The sequence below is a fragment of the Eptesicus fuscus genome, chromosome 20 (genome assembly GCF_027574615.1).
Source record: "Eptesicus fuscus isolate TK198812 chromosome 20, DD_ASM_mEF_20220401, whole genome shotgun sequence".
Lineage (NCBI taxonomy): Eukaryota > Metazoa > Chordata > Mammalia > Chiroptera > Vespertilionidae > Eptesicus > Eptesicus fuscus.
In genome coordinates, this window is record NC_072492.1 from 38,394,707 (window position 1) to 38,416,709 (window position 22,003).

The following is a 22,003-nucleotide window of genomic DNA, read 5'->3' on the forward strand; positions in this document are numbered from 1 at the left end:
TTTTTAATTAATTGAAGGAAGCTATTGAAAGGGATTGCCTAAATAGCCTAAATTAAGACTGTGGTAGTGGAAATGGAGAGGTGGCATGTGATAAGCAGCATGAGGATTGTAATGAGTGTTGGACAGGGGTGGGTAGAAGGGACATGAAAAAATAAAAAGGAAGAATGGAGAAAAACGAAGAGTCTTTTGTACCAGACCTACCAAGAAACTCCAGTGTACTTTAAAGATAGGAGGTTAGACAGTGAAGAGACTGTGCCTTGCCCTGGCTGGGTGGCTCAATTGATTGAAGCATGGTTTCATACACTAAAAGGCTGTAGGTTTGATTCCCAGTTGGGGCACATATCTAGGTTGTGGGTTCGATCCTGATCCCTGAGCACCTACAGAAGGCAATTGAGCGATATCTTTCTCTTCCTCCATCTCTTCTTCTCCCCCTCTCTTGCTCCCTCCCTCTCTAAAATCCATTTAAAAAATAAAAATGCTTAGAACCCAACATCTAGTAATCTTTTTTAAAAAGAGAGAGAAACTGTGCCTTTGCATGTGCTGTTTTCTCTGCATCTCCATCTCCCTTCCTCAGCCTGGTGCATTCTTATTTGCAGATTCCAGTTGATATACCATCTGATTTATGAAGTCTTATTCTCACAAGCATAGTTATTGTCACTCCTCAGAACACCCAGAGAAAACACTGTTCGTACATTTCTAGCTCTCCAGAGTGGCACTATAGTGTAGTGGTCATGCATATGGACTATATTTGTAAGCATCACACTCAGTGCCAGACCTAAGATTTCAACACCCTAGGTACGTAAATGAAAGAATGAGTGAAAGTTAAGAGACCCAGAGTTAGATAGTGTGGCTTGGTGGAACTAGCATTTTTGTTCTGGGTCACTGTTCTCTACAGTCTTCGAATTATCTCTGTGAATGAATTTAGGAGGGAGGTTGGTATTTGTATTAGTTATGGCTGTTTCATAACTATGTCTGCTGATAAATTGAAATTCTTAGTGAATAAATATATCTGAAATAAATTGGGACTCTAGTTCTTAGCCAATTGTGAACAGAATGGCCAGCTCACTTTCCCAAGACATAGGAAAAAGCACTGTCCAAGCTAATTTCAAATTACTTTGTAGCATGGACATTTGATGGAGATCCTCCCTGGTGTGATAACCTATAACTATTTATAGCCAGGGGACTTGACTAGGGAACTTTGAAGAAGGAAGAGAAACTATCTTTGCTCATCTTACACATTTTCCCCTCCTCCTGATTTGGTCCCTTATAGTGCATTGAAGAAGAATAAGGAAACCACAATCTGGCTCCTGGTTCTTCTGTCCAAATAATGTCCTTCCTGTGGACCGGGAAGAAAAGGGGGAGATACTTAGGTAGAGTTCTGATTTTGAAGACTCCAAAACTTGAAGGCAGAATCCCAAAGGTGAGAGGCAGTGGAAGGAGCAGGAACATTTGTATTAGACAAACCTGCCTTTGAACTCCATCTCTTCCACCTACTTGCCATGTAATCTCAGTTTCTTTGTAGTGTTAAAAGCTCCCACCTTGGTCCCTTGTACCAAAATGCACATGTCCAGTAAAGAATGGTCATTTATCTTTCTAAAGGTAAAGGGAGATTGCAGTGTGAGTGTGAGGCTGGGAATTAAGGTTGGTTACTGAATTTGGAAGTGAAGTTAATGAAAATCAGTTAAAGTTGAGGCTGAGGGCAGGCTTTTAGAGTTTATGGTGCTACTGTGCTGATTATAGCATCCATTCTGCCTCCTATCCTGAAACTCTATTCAGCCAACATGTATAAAGGGTAATGCCCACAAAGCAGAACTTCATAGGAATGTAACCTCAGTTAATAACAATAATAATAATAAAAAAAACAACCTAGGGATGTCCAGAAACCTATTTAAGAATATCATTTCATCATAAATTGAAGTGGAAACACAGAATTGTTTGATACTTCAATTTAGAAGGAGATGCGTATATTAGTTTTCTGTGGCTGCTATAACAAATTACCACAAACTTGGTTGCTTAAAAAGCAGAAATTTATTTTATCACAGCTATGAGTCTGACACCAGTTTTATTGGTCAGAAATCAAGATGTTGGCAGGGCTGTGCTCCCTAGAACAGAGGTGGGGAGCTATAGGGAATCATTCATTTCTGCCTCTTCCAGCTTTCAGTGGCTGCTCCATTTCTTGTGGCCACAGCAATCTCTGACTCCTCCTCTTTTGTGTGTATCAAATCTCTCTGCCTCACTTAGAAGAACAATTGTAATTGGATTTAGGGCCCACCCAGATAATCCAGGATAATTGCCCCATCCCAATATTCTTACTTAGTCACATCTACAAAGACCGTGTTTTCTCATAAGGTAACTTTTGCAGGTTTAAAATAACAACAATAATGATAACAAGAATTGGTGGCTATTATACAGTATAGCCTAGTTCAAGAAGCTTTATCCAGTTTAACCATCACTTCCAAGTGAGATAGCTATTTTCTTCTTCTTTTTTTTTTTAACTATAAAGCAATTTTGGTCAAGGGCAGATGCCCGGGTTGCAGGCTTGATCCCCAGTGGGGGGCATGCAGGAGGCAACTGATCAATAATTCTCTTTCATCATTGATGTTTCTATCTCTCCCTCTCCCTTCCTCTCTGAAATAAAAAATATATATATATATTTTTAAAAATAATAATAATCCTATATAATAAAAGCCCAGCGACCGAACAGCAGAACCACCAGAATGACCGGTCAACCAGTCACTATGACATGCACTGACCACCAGGGGGCAGACACTCAACGCAGGAGGCTGATGAGCATTTGGCAGGCAGGCAAACGCTTAGGAGCAATCAGGCAGGAGGCAAGTGGTTGGGGCAATCAGGCAGGCAGGAGCGAGCAGTTAGGAGCGATCAGGCAGGTGAACAGTTAGGGGTGATCAGGCAGGCTGGCAGTGTGGTTAGGGGAGATCAGGCAGGTAGGTGGGCCAGTGGTTAGGAGCCAGCAGTCCCAGATTGCGAGAGGGATGTCCAAATTGGGAGAGGGTGCAGGCTGGCCTGAGGGACTGCCCCCCCCCCCCCGTGCCCCTTCCCCCCACCCTGTGCACAAATTTCATGCACCTGGCCTCTAGTTTTAAAATAAAATAAATGTAGAGCTTTGAAATTAAATTGACCAGGACAACTTGTATGATGTATGGAAATGACACCCAGTCCCTTAGAGGTGGGCAGTTTAACTTTGGCTCTCACTTGAAAACCCCTGAATCTTCCCATTACTACCTAATTCACTCACAGAAGTCAAACTGCAGCCTGCGAATCTGCCCTGTCATAGGCTTTTCTTGAGTCCTTATCAGCCTTCCTCAGTGGGTCAATGTTATGAAGACTGGGAGAGTCTGGCAGGGCTCCTGCTCCTCCCAGGCTGATATCAAAGAGCCACAGGACTGGGACAGAAAGCAAACATTCAGACCAAAGCCAGATGTGGAACTGAAACAACAAGAAGAGAAGCAAGAGTATCAGGTAAAAAAAAATTTTTTTTCATTTTAAAATCCATCTCATCTTAAGTGCAGTTTATGTCTAAGGGTATGAAGGGCTTAGTAAAATAATAGCTACAGGACGATGAGTGAGAAATTTTGGGAAAAGCGGAAAGGATATTCTTATGGAGCTTGAATCTCAGAAAGCATTGTGTTTATCAGTTGTTAACAGCATTAGTAACATCAGTGAGACTTGGGAGTCATGATAGTACAGTTCTGCTAGTTCAAAAGCAAGTAGATTTGTCCTGTGAATCCAGCAGGTGGGAATTATAGGGAGACAAATTACAGTTGAAAATGAGGAGCTGTCAGAAAATAGAAGGGACTAATTTGATAGATAATAAGTTAGTCCTCATTGGAAGTGTTCAAGCAGTTGCTGGAAAGCAATTTGTTGGGAGTTGGGAATATTATACAGAGGATTTAAGAATCAGATGGATGGTTGGACCTGAAGATATTTAAAGTCCTTTCAACACTTCTGTGACTCTATGGCATGAATAGAATGTTAATCAGAAGTTTTTCTGAAAAGCCAGGCATTTACATTTTACCTGCTCACATATGAAAAAAAAAAAAAATCACCATGTTGATTCTGGCATACCTGGCAGAAGTGAGAAGGCAACCATAAGCAAACTATGGCAGAAGAGGATATATGTCCTGTTGAATGCCTGCTTTTTCCCCTCTTCATGGGCATAAACAACACCCACATGGCCTCTACTTTGCAAAGGTTACAGGAAGAATTTTGGTTTGGGATAGTAAACATCTTATTTTGCAGTTAACAAAAGCTAAGGGAGCCATGTCTGAAATATTTGCTTCAGAGCCCTGATTTCTATTTAGATGCCTATTCTCTGATCTGAGAAGCAAAAGGAGGTTGATCACAGTTTATCAACTCTGTCCCAAAGGCTCATGTTTTTTCCAAGTCTTAAAGGTTCCCACAGCACAGGGCAGAACTATTAGGAAGGCAGGAAAATGCCTGTATCACACTAATTATGAAGAAATGCACTTTTAGAAGAATGTTTGAAAAGATAAAAAGAGCCCAGCCTGCGTGGCTCAGTGGTTGAGCATGGAGCTATGAACCAAGAGGTCATGGTTTGATTCCCAGGCAGGGCACATGCCCAGGTCAGGGCACATGCCCAGGTTGTGGGGCATGCAGGAGACAGCCAATCAATGATTCTCTCTCATCATTGATGTTTCTCTCTCTCCCTCTCCCTTCTATGAAATCAATAAAAAAAAAATTTTTTTTTTAAAAAGAGAAGACTTAACAAAAAAGATAAAAAGAATTCTGCATTTGGTATCAATTGACAGTCTTTCAGGGATAGAATAAAACTTTAAAAATGTACAAAATAGCACGTAAAGAATACCAAGTTTTACGCTTGTTTATATAGCAAGATATCTACATCACATATATTATTAAACTACACTCCCTTAATTCTCTATCGCCCCCTTTCTTTTGCTTTGAATTAGAAATAGGAGCATCTTCTGATTTCAACTTCTAAGTCTGCATATTCTCTAATAACTTAACATTGGTTCCTGTGCCAATCCATACCTTTTTTTTAACCCATGCCTTTTATAATACCTGGGCTCACTGATGGAATTTCCTGATTTTAAATTTAAAAATGGCTAAAAATTTTAGCACTGTAAGTTTTCCATGATAGCAAAATATTAAGCATTTACCTTTTTTTTTTTTTTAATATATATTTTATTGATTTTTTTACAGAGAGGAAGAGAGAGAGATAGAGAGCTAGAAACATCGATGAGAGAGAAACATCGATCAGCTGCCTCCTGCACACCCCCCACCGGGGATGTGCCTGCAACCAAGGTACATGCCCTTGACCGGAATCGAACCCGGGACCCTTGAGTCCGCAGGCCGACGCTCTATCCACTGAGCCAAACCGGTTTCGGCAAGCATTTACCTTTAACTATGCCCATTCATGCTGGGAAGGCTAAGGATTTTGATGAAGTTGTTAGAAAACAGTGATATCAAGTATTATTTTCACCTGGCCATTGTTGTCCAGTGGTTGAGTGTCAACCTATAAACCAAGAGGTCACAGTTCAATTCCCGGTCAGGGCACATGCCCATGTTGCAGACTCGATCCCCAGTAGGAGCCATGCAGGAAGCAGCTGATCAATAATTCTCTCTCATCATTGATGTTTCTATCTCTCTCTCCCTCTCTCAAACCAATACAAATATATTAAAAAATATTATTTCTGTGTTAAAATGTATGTCCAGTAATTTATAGCTTTGAAGAAAATATTGTAATCTCTGGAATTCTTGTTAATGTAGAAACAACATTTCTGTCCTGCTTATTTATTGGGACCCCTTTCTGTTATTGTTTTGAGCACACAGGGGCTCCTGAGATGGAAAGTCTCCAGACCAATACGGAAATGCTCTATCCTGAGATAATTGTGGACGTGGGCACAGTGACTTTTGGAGAAGAGAACAGGAAGAAGATGACCAATAACCAGCTGAAAAGAAATGAGAATTCTAAAATCATCCAAGCCGCCTGTGCACTGTTAAATTCTGGAGGGGGTATGATCAAAGCGAAGATTGATGATAAAACCTACAGCTACCGATGCCACGGGCTGGGACAGGATCTGGAGACTTCTTTTCAAAAGCTCCTTCCTTCAGGTTCACAGAAATACCTTGACTACATGCAACAGGGGCACAATCTCCTGATTTTTGTGAAGTCATGGAGTCCAGATGTTTTCAGCCTCCCCCTAAGGATCTGTAGCTTGCGTTCCAATTTATATCAGAGAGATGTGACTTCTGCTATAAACCTGGGTGCTAGCAGTGCCCTAGAACTTCTCAGACAGAAGCAGTCTAGAGCCCAAAGAAGAAGACCCAGGGTGAAGGAGCTGCATCCTCAGAAGGTTTGTGACAGACACATTCAGGAAGAGGAAGATATGAGGCTGTCTGCTTCAGAATTTCTTAAAAAGGACAAACTCATGTATAAAGAGAAACTCAACTTTACTGAGTCAACACATGTTGAGTTAAAAAGGTTCACCACCAAAAAGATTGTCCCTAGGATTAAAGAAATGTTGCCTCATTACATTTCTGCATTTGCCAACACCCATGGGGGATACCTAATTATCGGGGTAGATGATAAGAGCAAAGAAGTGTTTGGATGTAAGAGAGAAAAAGTGAACCCTGACTTATTAAAAAAGGAAATAGAAAACTGCATAGAAAAACTGCCTACATTCCACTTCTGCCACGAAAAGCCAAAGGTGAATTTCACTACCAAAATCTTGGATGTGTACCAAAAGGATGTCCTGTATGGGTATGTCTGTGTTGTTCAAGTGGAGCCCTTCTGCTGTGTGGTATTCACAGAGGCCCCAGATTCGTGGATCATGAAGGACAATTTGGTCTCAAGGCTGACGGCAGAGGACTGGGTGGCTATGATGCTGGATATTCCACCAGGTAAAGCAGAATAGAAGCCATTATTCAGTCAGCAGGGAGTAACCCCCTTCTCTGCCTTCTGTGGGTAGTTGGTCAGATATTTTTTTTAAATATGTTTTTTATTGATTTTAGAGAGGAAGGGAAAGGGAGAGAGAGATAGGAACATCAATGATGAGAGAGAATCATTGATCAGCTGCCTCCTGCACACCCCACTCTGGGGATCTAGTCCATAACTGGGGCATGTGCCCTGACCAGGAATTGAACCATGACCTCCTGGTTCATAGGTCAATGCTCAACCATTGAGCCATGCTGGCTGGGCTAGCCAGATATTTTACTTAAAGAAGAGAAAGCACTTTTACTTAAATATATTCTCCCATTGCCCTGGCCAGTGCTCTCAGTAGTTAGAATGCCAGGCCATGCACTGAAGGATTTGGTTGGATTCCCAGTCAGGGCACATGCTCCAGGTTGCAGGCTTGATTCCCAGTGGGAGGCATGCAGGAGGCAGCCAATCAATGATTCTCTCATCATTAATGTTTCTATACCTCTCGCTCTCTTTCCCTTCCTCCCTGAAATCTATAAAAAATATATTAAAAAAAAAACATTCATCAGTAATCTCACTCTAAAGATGACATTTCAAAAGCAAATTGTTTAAGAAGGACTCTTCACTAATTATTTCAAGGAAAACTTGTTGACAATTCTGAATTGTTTCAGTAACATTAGGAACTAATACCTCCAATCACTGGGCTTGGGGCACCATCAAGTGGGGAAAGGCTGATGCAAAAGGAGATGCTGGGGCAGGGGATGGGGAGGAGGCGGGGGAGACTCCTAGTGTTTTCACTTCCCTTATAGTTTTGCTCAGAATCAGCCCTGGTAATTTCTAAGCAACCCGTAGAGGATTTATAGCCTGAACGCAGCTTATCAATTTGCCTTCGTGGTTAATGTGTTCCAAATTTGATAAAAGAAGCTTGGATCAAGCCTTACGTGATTATTCTTTCTCTTGTCCTAATTTTGTTTGAGTTTAAACACACACACACACACACACACACACACACACACACACACACACACATCTAACTAGAGATCCTGCCACTTCCTATTCCATCCAAACCTTGGAAGGGGACTTAAACAACTATAACAATATAAAAAATATATAGTGTGCTTAACTTTTTCTGACCTCACTCTCTCTAGAAGCCTTTTCCTCTTAGAAATGACCTGGAATCAGAATATCAGAGTTGGAATGAATCTTAGGGATCACCTCACCCTGACATGAGGGAGGTGAAATGAGTTGTCCTGCAGGAGTCTCCAAGCATTTTGCTTGCTGCTTACACATGTGAACGGTCTGAGGCATAGAAAGTGTGAGGGCAGCTCAGCACCATGTAAGTCGCATGCCAACAGTAGGAGGACAATTAAAAAGTGCTTTTCCTTTTTCGTCTGAAACAACTCTCCATGTATTCATTTGTTTAGCTCCCTCCAGTTTGGCCACAGACTACAGCCTTCCCTCGATTTCACCTGCTTCATCTGCACTAAGAAGCTCATCATATCCTATGAAAGTCCTGGAATTTAAGGAGGTTCTACAACAACGTTTGTTTCCAGGTATTTCCTTCTTATTTCTTTTCTAAAATTATGTTGGAAGGAATTGATAGCAATTAATCCAAATTTTTCTCCTTAGAGAGAAGGTCAAGTGTAGGACTTAGCAAACATAATGGCCCCAAAATAATATATATGGCTAACTCTTGTTTCCCAGTCATCAAATTCACGCAGTATTTCTCTGTGCTTTGGGGCTTCCAGTCACGTATGGCTTTTGTTTCCTAAATTTGAGAGAATTTGGGAATCATCCTAAATCCCTCATGTCTATATCACAAGAGAATTGCCCATGGCTTTCCAATACAGAAGGAGGTGAGCCATGGGGTTCTATGGCAGAGTTTCTCAGCTTTGGCACTATTGTCATGTGGGTCAGCTAATTGTTTGTTGAGGGGGCTGCCCTATGCACTGTAGGATGTTTAGCACCATTCGTGGCCTCTACCCACTAAATTCCAGTAGCAGCCCTCCAGCTGTGACAATCAAAAAATTTCCAGCCCTTACCTGTTTGGCTCAGTGGATAGAGCGTTGGCCTGCGGACTGGGGGGTGGGGGGGGGGGTCCCGGGTTTGATTCCAGTCAATGGCATGTACCTTGGTTGCGGGCTGGATCCCCAGTGGGGGTGTGCAGGAGGCAGCTGATCGATGTTTCTCTATCATCGATGTTTCTAACTCTCTACCTCTAGCCCTTCCTTTCTATAAAAAAATCAATACAAATATATTTTTAAAAATTTCCAGCCCTGGCCAGTGTGGTTCACTTGGTTGGGCGTCGACCTGTGTACTGAGAGAGAGGTTGCTGGTTCCATTCCCGGTGGGGGACATGCCCTGGGTTGTGGGCTGGATCCCAGGTGGGGGGTGTGCAAGAGGCAGTCAATGTATGGATGTTTCTCTCTCTCTCAAATTGCAATAAACGATTCTTTTATTGTATTTTTTAAAATATATTTTATTGATTTTTTACAGAGAGGAAGGGAGAGGGATAGAAAGCTAGAAACATTGACCAGCTGCCCCTGCACACCCCCTACCGGGGATGTGCCCGCAACCAAGGTACATGCCCTTGACCGGAATCGAACCTGGGACCCTTCAGTCCACAGGCCGACGCTCTATCCACTGAGCCAAACCGGTTTTGGCAATAAACGATTCTTTTAAAAAATGTCCAATATCACTAAATACCCCAGGGTGTGTGTGTGTGTGTCAAAATTGCCACGTTAGAATCATTGTTTTAAAGGAATGTTCTTAGTTCTCCCAAAAGCATCAGGTTCACACACACACACACACACACACACACACACACACACACACCCTCAACAGGAAGGAGGACTTCCTAGCAATAGTGGACCATTTGGGGCTGAGGAGACAGTTCCAGGAGGCTGTCCTGTGAAGACCTCTCCTTGACTGCCCTCTCCTGAATGAGAGTTGCCAACAGCAGGAACTTCTTAGCCCTGGCCTGTGAAGAGGAGGTGCTTTCTTTGCAGACAGCGATCCTATAGTTCCAGAACTAGACTCATTTCTTCCTATGATGTTGCAGGAATACTTATAATATGCTTTTGTACATTTTAGTAACTTCTATCCCTTGAATTTTCAGTGACACAGGAAGAGATACAATTTAAACCGGAATCCCTCTGTAAGACGCTGTTCTCAGAGCATAAAGAACTGGAGGAATTCATGAAGACGCAGATACGTCCTATCTCGCAGGGGATTGTGATATTTTCTCGAAGCTGGGCTAGTGATATTGGCTTAAGGAAGGAGCAGAACGTCTTGTGTGACGCTCTCCTAATAGCGGTGAACAGCCCCCTGGTACTCTATACAATCTTGATACACCCCAGTGGGACCGAAGGGCCCGAGTATGCCCGAAACACTGCTCGTCAGTTAAAGCAGAAACTGGGAACTGTTGGTGGTTACACAGGGAGAGTGTGTGTCATTCCGAGACTGCTGCACCTGCCGGGCACACAGTCTAGACCCTGTGGGATCCCTGTCCACTACCCTCAATCCTACCAGCTTGCTAACGAGGAGGAAATGGAAGACTTGTTGCAGGCCCTTATCGTGGTGGTCTTGCTGTGCTCTCGATCCCTTCTGAGTGACCGGCTGGGCTGTGAATTTTTCAACTTGCTCATCGAGGAGCAGTGTGAGTTGCTTTCAGAGAGCCTTCAGGAGACGCGAGAATTGTTCATCCACTGCTTCCCAGGAAGCAGGAAGACAGCCCTAGCCATAAAGATCATGGAGAAAATCAAGGACCTATTCCACTGCAAACCAAGAGAGATCCTCTACGTTTGCGAACATGACGCCTTAAAGGATTACGTGGCGTGAGTGTTTCACTGACTCAGCACAGTAAATGTGTTGAGTCAGTCTTTTCAACAGTATCACCAAAGTAATTTGTGTTACTTAAGATTTTGCAATGCCTTAACTAAGTAAGTGCAAGAGCCCAAACCTTTGCAAGTGACCAGGTAGTTGAGCTATAAATGGGTACTTTGCTATTTCCAGCCTTCAATATTTCGTCATAAATCAGCCAAGTCTGCATACATTTAAGTTTATGTAACTAGGAACAGTTTCTCACAAACTGTGGTCTTAAATGTAAAGAAAAGTAGAAATGAACCTATCTTGCTTTAAGGAAACATCTTTCTTGCTGCTTAATATTTTAAAGCCACAGTATATTTCAGTTGATGAGACATTCTACCTACTAGAAACTTGAATTTAAATACCATTTGATTTTGTTTATATTTTTCATTTGTTTGATTTGTTCTGAATCAATAATTTTAGAAGACATACAAATCTGCTTCTGATTTAAATCTTTAGCTTTTAATTTAGTAAAAGACGTTGGTTGCTTTGTAATTCAGCAAATGAGGGCAAACTCATTTTCATTTTTGTATGGTTTACTTACTTATTCGACAAATCTTTCTGAGCACCATGTATATGCTCGGTACTGTGTACATTGAGTGCTAGTGGGAATAAAGATATTGAAGACCTGGCCATAAAGCCCAAAAAGGGGGACAAAAAATAAAATAAGCAATGTGAATATTGTATAATTAGTATGGTAAAGATATGCTTATCTTAACTTGAGCTGAAGGTTGGTCAGCAAATACTCCCCAGTGGAGGAGATCCCTAAGAAGGATACACTCTTAAGAAGTCAGTAGGGAAATAAAATAAGGGCTTTTTAGGCAAAGGGCACAGCGTGTGCAAAGGCATGAATAGGCTTAGAGAATCAGAAGGGTAAGCCTGACTAGAGCAGGGGTGGGGGGTGGGTTATGGTTATGTAGTTGGTGATGAAATTGGAAAAGGAGGCAGATGCCATATTATGAAAGATTTGTAAATTGTGCTATGGGTTAAGTTCTTTATTATGCTTTATAGGTAAGATTAAAAATGCTCCAGTCAAAGGCAAACTCAATTCAACAAGTATCTATTGAACCTTAATGTGAGGAGGGTACAGAGAATGGCTGGGAATCAGTGCTTTTCTTCAAGATGTCTACACAGTCCAAACTGGAAGAGCAGAACATGAACAGTTGTGATTCAGGGCACAGGGAGTAAAGCCCCAGGGACTGCGTTTGTAACATCAGGAAATCTATAGGCACGAGTGATATTACCTGGATCCAAATTAGAGGAGGCAACAATCAAACTTGATTGTTCCTTGCCTCCTCTGAGGTGTTCCTCCTCCTCCTCTGAAATGCTAAAACATACTGTAAAGGGAAACTGAACACGCTAAACAGGGCTATAGCCCTGTAGATTTATTACCCTACTTGGCCTGTCATGGAACTCAGCAGCCGCTTCATGTTTTCCTTACCTAAAGAGGCTTCTGGTTTTGTACTACATGTAAATGGAGTGATGGGATTTGCTTTAGAGGAATTTGTATTTACCCATACCTCTTTTCCACATAAAAAAGTATGATATGCCTCTAGGTAACTGTTCTCTAGCTCTAAGAAGGACAGAAAGTAAAGAGCTTGTCTTCAGGGATTGTCAAGCAGCAGAATTGTTACTAATAGAAACAATAACGTTCCTACCTGGGTTTATTTCAAAAGTTTCACATGCATATTTAACGAGATAAACCTGAAGAGTAGGGTTTACAATGAAGTATTCTCTCTATCAGGTAACTTGTAAGTAGAGCAGTTTTGTAGTATTCCGTATACAACTGGGTCAATGAATCTTCCTCCAGGTGAGAACTAGTCTCTAATGTCAATCCCGAGAGTAATGTGTGCATGGTGTTCCCTGAAACCCGATTCTCTCTTTCATCCTTACAGCCAACAAACCACCTGCCAGGCTGTGACCCGGAAAACCTTCATGCAAGGGGAGTTCCTAAAGATTAAACACATAGTGATGGATGAGACTGAGAATTTCTGCAGTGTATATGGTGATTGGTACAAGAAGGCTAAAGGTATCACCCATCCAGAGATGAGAGGAGCTGGAAGGAAAAACCTTCACCATGGGGTTCTCTGGCTCTTTCTGGACCCCTTCCAAGTCCATCATGCTGATGTCAACGGCCTCCCCCCTCCATCTGCTCAGTTTCCTCGGAAAACAATCACCAAAGGGATCCACTGTTCTCTGGAAATAGCAGTGGTCATGAAACAAGAAATGAAGAAGATCAAAGAAAATCCTCCCTCCAACATGTTTCTGGACACAGTGGCACTGTTCAGGGAAGCTGCCTACGAGGAAGCAATGCGTGCCCAGGCTCTTCCTGGGGTGTGTGAAACAGAGACCAACCTGACAATAGAACAAATTGCAAAGTACGTGGCAGAAAGATGTCACAACCTGTTCCAATGTGGCTATCTGCCCAAAGATATAGCAATTCTGTGCAGAAGAGGGGAGGACAGAGGACGCTATGAGCTTGCACTGCTAAAAGCAATGGAATTAATTGAGACCCACAGAGCAGCAGAAGTTGTGTTCAGCCAGGCCTCTGGTGCTTCGGGCAGTCACATCATTTTAGACAGCATTGAGCAGTTTTCAGGCCTAGAGAGGAATATTGTGTTTGGGCTGAGTCCAGAATGCACTCCTTCAGAGGAAACTCATAAGCTCTCCTTTGCCTCAAGAGCCATTAAACACCTCTACCTGCTTTATGAAAAGAGAACAGCCTTCTGAAAATTATTTCAAACAGTACGGGAAGCCATAAAGAGCAGAGTCCCTTCTCCCAGGCAGGTGGCAGGTACTTCCTTTCACATATTACAAATGGGAAGGTCAAGGCACAATCAGTATGGCAGAGAGCCACAGAAACGTCTCTTGGGACTGATCCTGCCACTGCATTTGCAGTGTCACTGTCCTTTTCCCACTCCACTTCAACTCCTCGATGTACAATTACAACAGACTTATAATTGGTCCCCTGCCTCTGGCTTTCCTTGTCCAATCCAGCTTTCATCCTGTCAATCAGAGGTGTTCTTTTCAAACAGAGTACTGATTTTATGACATTCCCTGCTAATGTGTCTTCAGGGAGTCCCTGCAATGTTTAAACCAAGCCATTTTTCAACGCTTTACATGATATACCCTGACTTACTCTCTTAACACAGTATTTAATTATGCCTTTCCAGTGTTTCTAATGCACCCAGCCTTGCTGACCTATTTTTGGGGTGGTAGGTAGGGTACCCTTCAGGCTACTTACTTTGACTGGGTCTCTCAGGGTAGTACCTTGGTTGGCACCTCATACTGGCTGTGGGTCTCAAGCTTCATAGGCTCAGAACTTGATTTCCTCTTTGCACCAAGTTTGGATCAGTTTCTTGGGGATGGCTTTATGTTAATCAAGCTCACAAAAGACCAAGGCATAACTGACAATGCCACTCTGTCAATTTACAGTGAGGATTATAGTAATAAGTGGGCCAGATGCTCTTGCTAATCAGCACATGCAGTAGTAACATAGGAGGCTAAATTACATAAGCATCGCTTTACAGCAAGGGGAGCTAGTAATATGATCCAAATGTATGGCTTAAAGCTATGATAGCCCTAATTGGTTTGGCTCAGTGGATAGAGCATTGGCCTGCAGACTGAAGGGTCCAGGTTTGATTCCGGTCAAGGGCATGTACCTTGGTTGCAGGCACATACCCAGTAGGAGGTGTTTAGAAGGCAGCTAATCAATGTTTCTTTCTCATTGATGTTTCTAACTCTTTATCCTTCTCCCTTCCTCTCTGTAAAAAAATCAATAAAATATATATTTTTTAAAAAGCTATGATAGACTATTGCAAACACCTCTAAAATAGGGAATATTTCCACCACAAGGTCAGATTTACCCAAAAAAGCAAATTTAGAATGCTAACCAAGAGTGACTAGTTGTTCCATATTCTTTGCCTTAAATGATGTTTTCTTTCTTTCTGAGTTTCTAAAGTAAACCACCAACCTTCCCCTAACTGCTCTCAACACTTAACAATACTTTACTCACATTCATTTTCTACCTGTTAATACTTTCATCTAGACGAGAAACTGCTTCTACCCTGCTACTGGCCTGAGAAGCAGTCTGTCTATCATGGGTTTTTGCACATTCCTAAACTCTTCCATTATGATTTGGTGTTAATTTTATAACTCAACTCTAAGAGTTCATGGGGAGCCTGGATGATAATTCTACCACCTATGGTGACTACACATTCTTGGCTCCTGGCTGTGCCTATGCCATTTTCTCAGCCTTCAAACCCTTTTCTGCTCCCTCTACCTGTTGAAATTCTTACTTGCCAATCAAGTCCTTATTCAAGTCTTTGTTCAATTAAACTTCCATCATTTCCCTAAGTTAAACTTGGTCTTTTCTTTCACAGCCTTTCTATGGCTTAAAAAATGTGTTTAAAGGATAACACCCAACTCATTCTAAACTATACCAAAGAAGTAATTGTTGGCACAGCAGAGTCTATGTAATACCTTCCTATCATGTCTTCTTGCCAATGTATATGCAATATATCAGAAATAAAATCAAAGGTCCCCTTGTCTAGTCAGCTCCCAAAATAACTAAGCCAATCCTGTGTTCTTCAAAGCAATTTTGTTTTTCTGTCTCTAAGGTTTTTTAAATTGCTTTGGAATTATTCCTCTTTCTGGACTATTTTTAACTTCTAGAAAGGTTAGGACAACTTTATTAATACTGGGGAGGCCTTGATGCAGGAGAAAGTATGGAAATATTCTTTTGGCCATAATTCCAGATAAAGCCCATCCCTTTCCAAGAGGTAAGAGAGCAGGCACGGCTTAGCTGCCTTTCTGAACTGCTCAGACCATTAGACAGGCCAGTGTGAATTGTCCTCTCCAGAGAACCTTTCTCTTACCTCCTTGTTGCACCAATTACTTGATGTTATCCCTTTATATCTTTCCTCGGAGGTCTCAGGGTACTTTTAGGTGGAATAAATGAAGTTCAGCAACTAATTCATTTTTGATGACGCAAAAGATAACAGTGTGCTAACATTTGGATAATGGGAGAAGTGTGAATTCTCTAAAAATAATTTAAAGGATCAAAAGTGGAGGGGGATTGTGGGAGTGAAGAGAACAGGGGACTGCTATACAGTATTTTAATCATAAACCTCAGGACCATTTAACTTTTTAAACTATATGCATGCATTATGTAATTTTTGATAAAATATTTTTAAAGTAATTATTTTAAAATAATTGTTTTAATTTGAGAGTCCTTGTCAGTTCTCAGTCTACTAAAACAGCTCAGACAGGTTTAAAGTAGAAGGCCTAACCCAGTGATTCTCAACCCTGGATGCTCATTATGATGATCTATGGAACTTTAAAAATACCAGTGATCCAGCCAGACATCAGACCAATTAAATCAGAATCCTTGAGCGTGGGCTTGGACATTGGTATTTATTAAAAGTTGTCCAGATGATTCTAATTTGCCACCAGGGTTTAGAACATGGGACCTAGCTCCTAGTCCAGTGGTCGGCAAACTGCGGCTCGTGAGCTGCGGTTTGCCGCTGTGTTGACTAATGAGTTTGCCAACCATTGTCCTAGTCTGTTCTTTCTACCCTCAAATAGATGTGTACACACTTCTCTTCCCATTAGATTGTGAGATCCTTGAGGGTAAGGATGGTCATTTACACATCTTTATTTCCCCAAAAGCAACTAGTGTAGTGCCTCAAACATGGAAGGTACTCATAATTATTTGTTGAATGGATTCACTACTTTCAGAGAATCAGAATCTACTAGGGATAATGTTTATATTTAATGAAACAAATACCTAATTTTGGAGACTTCAAAGAGGTCAATGTGGAGAATAATCAGCATTGTAATAATGGAGAATAAGAGGATAATGGAATTTAAGCTTTTTTTTAGGCAACAGGCAAAGTTAAAGATCCATGTTGATGGAAGTTCACTAGGTTTGAGTTTGAGATTAGCAATTGGTGGGGACTGAGAATAATTGACTATCTTGCTTGTACTTAGAATTCTAAATTTTTTCTATAGGCCCTTAATCTAATGGATAAAACAGTTAGTTTGATGAACTAATTTGTCTGCTATAAGAAACTTCGAAAACTTATTTTTAATTTTTTTATTTTTTTTTTAAACAATAACTTTATTTTTTTTTAAATATATTTTATTGATTTTTTTACAGAGAGGAAGGGAGAGGGACAGAGAGTTAGAAACATCGATCAGCCGCCTCCTGCACACCCCCTACTGGGGATGTGCCTGCAACCCAGGTACATGCCCTTGACCGGAATCGAACCTGGGACCTTTCAGTCTGCAGGCCGACGCTCTATCCACTGAGCCAAACCGGTTAGGGCCGAAAACTTATTTTTAAAAAGAAGGGTATCCCTGGCCTGGTAGCTCAGTTGGTTACAGTCTCATCACAATAAACTAAGGTTGCATGTTCAATCCTTGGTCAGGGCACATACAAGATGTAATCAATGAATGCATAAATAAGTGGAACAACAAATAGATGTTTCTCCCTTTCTCTTTCTCTCCCTTCCTCTCTCTAACATCAGTTATAATATAAATAAATAAAAAGTAAAAAGAAGAGTAATATATTTCTATTGTGTTAAATTTGAGAAATGGAGAAAGGCAAAATAAAAAGTTCTTATCATCTTGTTACCCAGGCCCAGTGTTGTTTTTTTTTTCATTTTTGCTTACTTATTTCTATTCTTTGTTGATATGCAAAAATATTTTTACATAGTTATGATCAAGTTGTACAATCAACTTTATATCCTCTGCATATGTTTTTCCACATAGCCTTTTTGTTATAGTCTGTACTATTGTTCCCAATACTTCTCCCTCTCCCTATACCTATACCCTTTATAGTTCCTAACATTAGAGCTGGAGTATATTTTCCCACCCCCTTGATGTGGGCTTGGCCGTGTCACTTTATTTGGCCAATGACATGTTAGTGCAGAGGCTTTACGCATTTCAGTATTACATCTGTTCTCTTGGGCTTCTGCTACTGTGAAGACTATGCCTTGGGCAGCCCATCAGTCACCAAGGAATGAGAGATGTGAAGCAAGAAGTCTTGAACTCAGCTCGTGACATGGAGCCAAGTTGGACTGATCCCAACTAGATAGCCAAAACCCAACTGATTTGCAATGTGTAAGTGATAAATAAGTGCTTATTATTGTATGACTGAGATTTCAAGTTTGTTTCTTTTGCAGCAGTAGCTGACTAATGCAGGCATTTCCTCATGTTGTAGCATTACCTTAAAAATTATCATTTTACATAGCTGCACAATATCCCAGCTAGATTACACAAAATTTCAACAATCATCTCTCTATTAATTTGGGTCACTAGCAATTTTACACTATTAAAACTAAACCAGGCCCATACTCAGGCATACAAAACAAACTTTTCTTCCTTTGGTATATTTATAAATCCCCAGAGGTGATATTATTGGACCAAAAGGGTGGCCTAGATAAAAGATTCACCTTATTTATATTGGTTCTGATGGGAAGTGCATAGAAAAACCCTAATCGCTGTGCCTGACAACATACAGATTTGTTGCCTTAAGTAAGAGAACAAAATGCAGACATCAGGTTCTTAAGGCAAAAAAAAAGGACATCGGTATCTCAGAAACAGGTGGCTTAGAACGTGCTTCTCTGGAGAGTGAAACCAAGGCTCATCACCTTAGCCCAGAGCCCTAGAAGAAGAGAATTACAGATGGAAATATGAATTATGTAACCCAAACATTATGTAGGAAAGAAACTCTGGTCCCCTGAAACTGATGTATGGCACTATCTCAGAAAGAAATACAGTATGCCTCAGCAGCACTTCTTTTTTTGTTGTTAGTCCTCACCCCAGGGTATTTTTTCCATTGATTTTTAGAGAGAGTGGAAGGGATGGGGAGAGAGAAAGAGAAACATCGATGTGAGAGAGACACATCAATTGATTGCCTCCTGCCTTTGACCAGGGCCAGAGCCTGCAACCAAGGTACTAGTACATGCCCTTGACCGGAATGGAACCCAGGGCCCTTCAGTCCGCAGGCCGACTCTCTATCCAATGAGCAAAACCAACTAGGGCGACTTTTTAAAATTATTTTTTTAAAGAGAAACTGTGGCATGGAGAAACCCATTTAAGAAAGGAAGAGGAAGCATAGAGATAAACTAGATTTTCTATGAAGCTGAGCTTCCTGTTTCCTTAAGGTTTTGGGGAGGCCAAACATAAAATTATTTTTAAGAAGCTTCAACTTGGGAAATAAGCACATTTATAGTAACTGTATGTTACTATTTACTGAGATACTAGAGGCCCAGTGCATGATTGAATCATGCACGTGTAGGGTCCCCTACACGCTTTCGCTTTTCGCGGTGGAGCTGGGTGCCTGTCCGCTGGTGCCGGAGCAGACAGGCACCCAGCTCCCCCACTTTTGATGATCCGCGGCCGCTGAGGGGGGCTACCCTGCTGTTGAGAGGCGCAGGGGGCGGGACTCCCGCCCCCTGTGCCTTTCAACGGCCAGATCCCGGGCCGCTGAGGGGGGCTGCTGCGGACACCTGGCTACCCTGCCATTGAGAGGCGCATCGCAGCTGGGTGTCCCAGGCAGGCCCCCTCAGCAGCTGTGGATCTGGCCATTGAGAGGCACAGGGGGCGGGACTCAACACCAGGGTAGCCCCCTCAACAGCAGGGTAGCGCCTCTCAACAGCAGGGTAGCCCCCCTCAGTGGCAGCGGATCCGTGCCTCTCAATGGCTGGATAGGCCACCCTGAGTCCCGCCCCCCAGCCTCCCGCCGCCCAATCGTGGGCGTAGGGGAGTGATGGTAATTTACATGTTACTTTATTATTAGATAGGATTACTACAACCAGCTACTATTTGCTAATGCTTTGTATATATTCTCACAACTACATGAAGTATATACATTTTATCTCCATTTTATACATTATAAAAATGAGGCACAGAGAATTTAACTTTCTCAAAGGCACATGTCTAGTAAGTGTCCAAGATGAGTAAATAGAACAACTAAATAGAATCCTTGATGGGGTCATCTCCACCTTGAGAATGTGGAAACACTCTGAAAACACTCCCCAGAGCCGAGAATACTTATGTTTGCTTTCAGGACCCTCTGTCAAGTTCTCATCTCTAGAAAGCATTGACCTTCATTGTAAGTGAAAACAGCTGACTAAACTGTTTCCTATACTTAACAGTTGAGGTTTCTCCCTGAGTCACCTGATCATTCCAGAAAAACCTGAATTTCTTCTTCTGTAAAGCTCAGAAACAGACTCAGTTCATATTCCTGACTCGTCCAAGGTCAGGCACTCTGACTTGAACTGCCAGACCCACTCTAAGGCTGCTGCATCTTGATTCAGTATCTTCAGTTGACAGAGGCAACATGATTTTGAAATAAATGAGATCAGTTTTGTTTCTTCTTTCATTCTCAGCCTAAAGTGGAAGTGAAAAATAAGGAATTAGGACATGGCTATTGCATACTTTGTCTTCGTATTGTTTACTGCCTCGGGTCATTTGCATTTAAAATCCACCCTCACCCCTGCTTTAATCAGGGAAGGCTCTCTTCTTTGCCGAATTATACAGACTGGAAGAGATATGAGTTAGAGGGGGGCAGGGAGGCAAGCAAGGGATCCCAGGTATGACAAATAAACCCATTAGTCAATGGCTAATCCATCAAAATACCTCTGTAGCTCCATTCCTATATCCTCTGATATCCTATATAATAAAGAGGTAATATGCAAATTGACCATCACTTCAGCACACAAGATGGCCACCCCCAGGTGGACACAAGATGGCCGCCACAAGATGGCCAGCAGGGGAGAGTAGTTGTGGGTGATCAGGCCAGCAGGGGAGGGCAGTTGGGAGGGACCAGGCCTGCAAGGGAGGGCAGTTGTGGGCAATCAGGTCAGCAGGGGAGAGCAGTTAGGGGCGACCAGGCCTGCAGGGGAGGACAGTTGGGGGGGACCAGGCCTACAGGGGAGGACAGTTGGGGGGGACCAGGTCAGCAGGGGAGGGCAGTTAGGGGCAATCAGGCTGACAGGGGAGGGTTTAGGGGATGATCAGGCTGACAGGCAGAAGTGGTTAGGGGCAACCAGGCAGGCAGGCAAGCAGGCAGGCGAGCGGTTAGGAGCCAGCAGTCCTGGATTGTGAGAGGGACGTCTGACTGCCCGTTTAGGCCTGATCCCACTAAATGGGCAGTCGGACATCCCTTGAAGGGCAGGCTGGGCTGAGGGACACCCCCCCCCCCCCATCCATCCGTGCAGGAATTTCGGGCACTGGGCCTCTAGTATAGTATAAAATTATAGCTAACAGATAGTAAATGCTTACTACATGTCAGACACTGTGCAAAATGTTTTAATTACATTATAACTTTTATCCTACCAGCAACCTTTGAATTATGTTTAGCAACTCCATGTAAAGTAAGATAATGTGGTGTTAAGAGCACAAGTCCTAGGGTCAAACCAACCCTGGCTTTGAATTCAAACTCAATTCTTAATTAGTTGTATGACTTTATGCAAGTTAATTTTCCCCTTTAAATTTTGGGTTTCTCGACCCTGGCCAGGTAGTTCAGTTGTTTAGACTCTAAACTTTAGAGCATTGTCCGGATACACCAAGAATGTGAGTTTGATCCCTAGTCAGGGCACATACAAGAAACAACCAATGAATGCATAAATAAGTGGAACAACAAATTGAAGTCTCTCTCTCTCTCTCTCTCTCTCTCTCTCTCTCTCTCTCTCTATCGCTCTACTTCTCTCTTTCTGCCTCCCTTCCCCTTCCTCTCTCTCTCAAAAAAAAAAAAAAATTTGACTCAGGTTTCTCATCTGTAAAGCAGAGATAAAATTCATACCTATGCCTTAAGATAAAGATGAGGATTGAAATAAATAATTCATTTAAATAAAGCCTGACATGTAGAAAGCTCTCAATACATTTGGCCCTGATTAGCTTTAATTTATAGTTGAGGAAGCTGTGGCTTAAAGGTAAATACCTTGCCTAAGATCACAGAACTATAAAGCTCTGAACCGATGTCTGCCTGACTCCAAAATCCATTTTAGCCTCTATGCTTTTCTGTCTTCCTGTACATCAAAGTTATAGACACGAGTCTCCATGATCTGTGATCTGATGTTGAGATCAGGATTGAATATATTTATAATATTTGTGATATTAAGCAACATGGTTAGTTAGTTTCTAAAATTTTCCTACAAAATCTATATAACTAAAATGACTTACATAACAAAAATGTTTAGA

At 42.0% G+C, this 22,003-nt stretch overlaps 1 protein-coding gene across 1 annotated transcript; it reads left to right on the forward strand.

Moving 5' to 3' along the window:
* Nucleotides 1-5,846: 5,846 nt before the first annotated feature.
* Nucleotides 5,847-13,522, forward strand: LOC103297035 (protein SLFN14). The gene is made up of 4 exons (XM_054709295.1): nt 5,847-6,906; nt 8,350-8,478; nt 10,044-10,761; nt 12,688-13,522. Exons 1-4 carry the CDS (start codon nt 5,847-5,849, stop codon nt 13,520-13,522), a joined length of 2,742 nt encoding a protein of 913 aa, XP_054565270.1.
* Nucleotides 13,523-22,003: the final 8,481 nt, after the last annotated feature.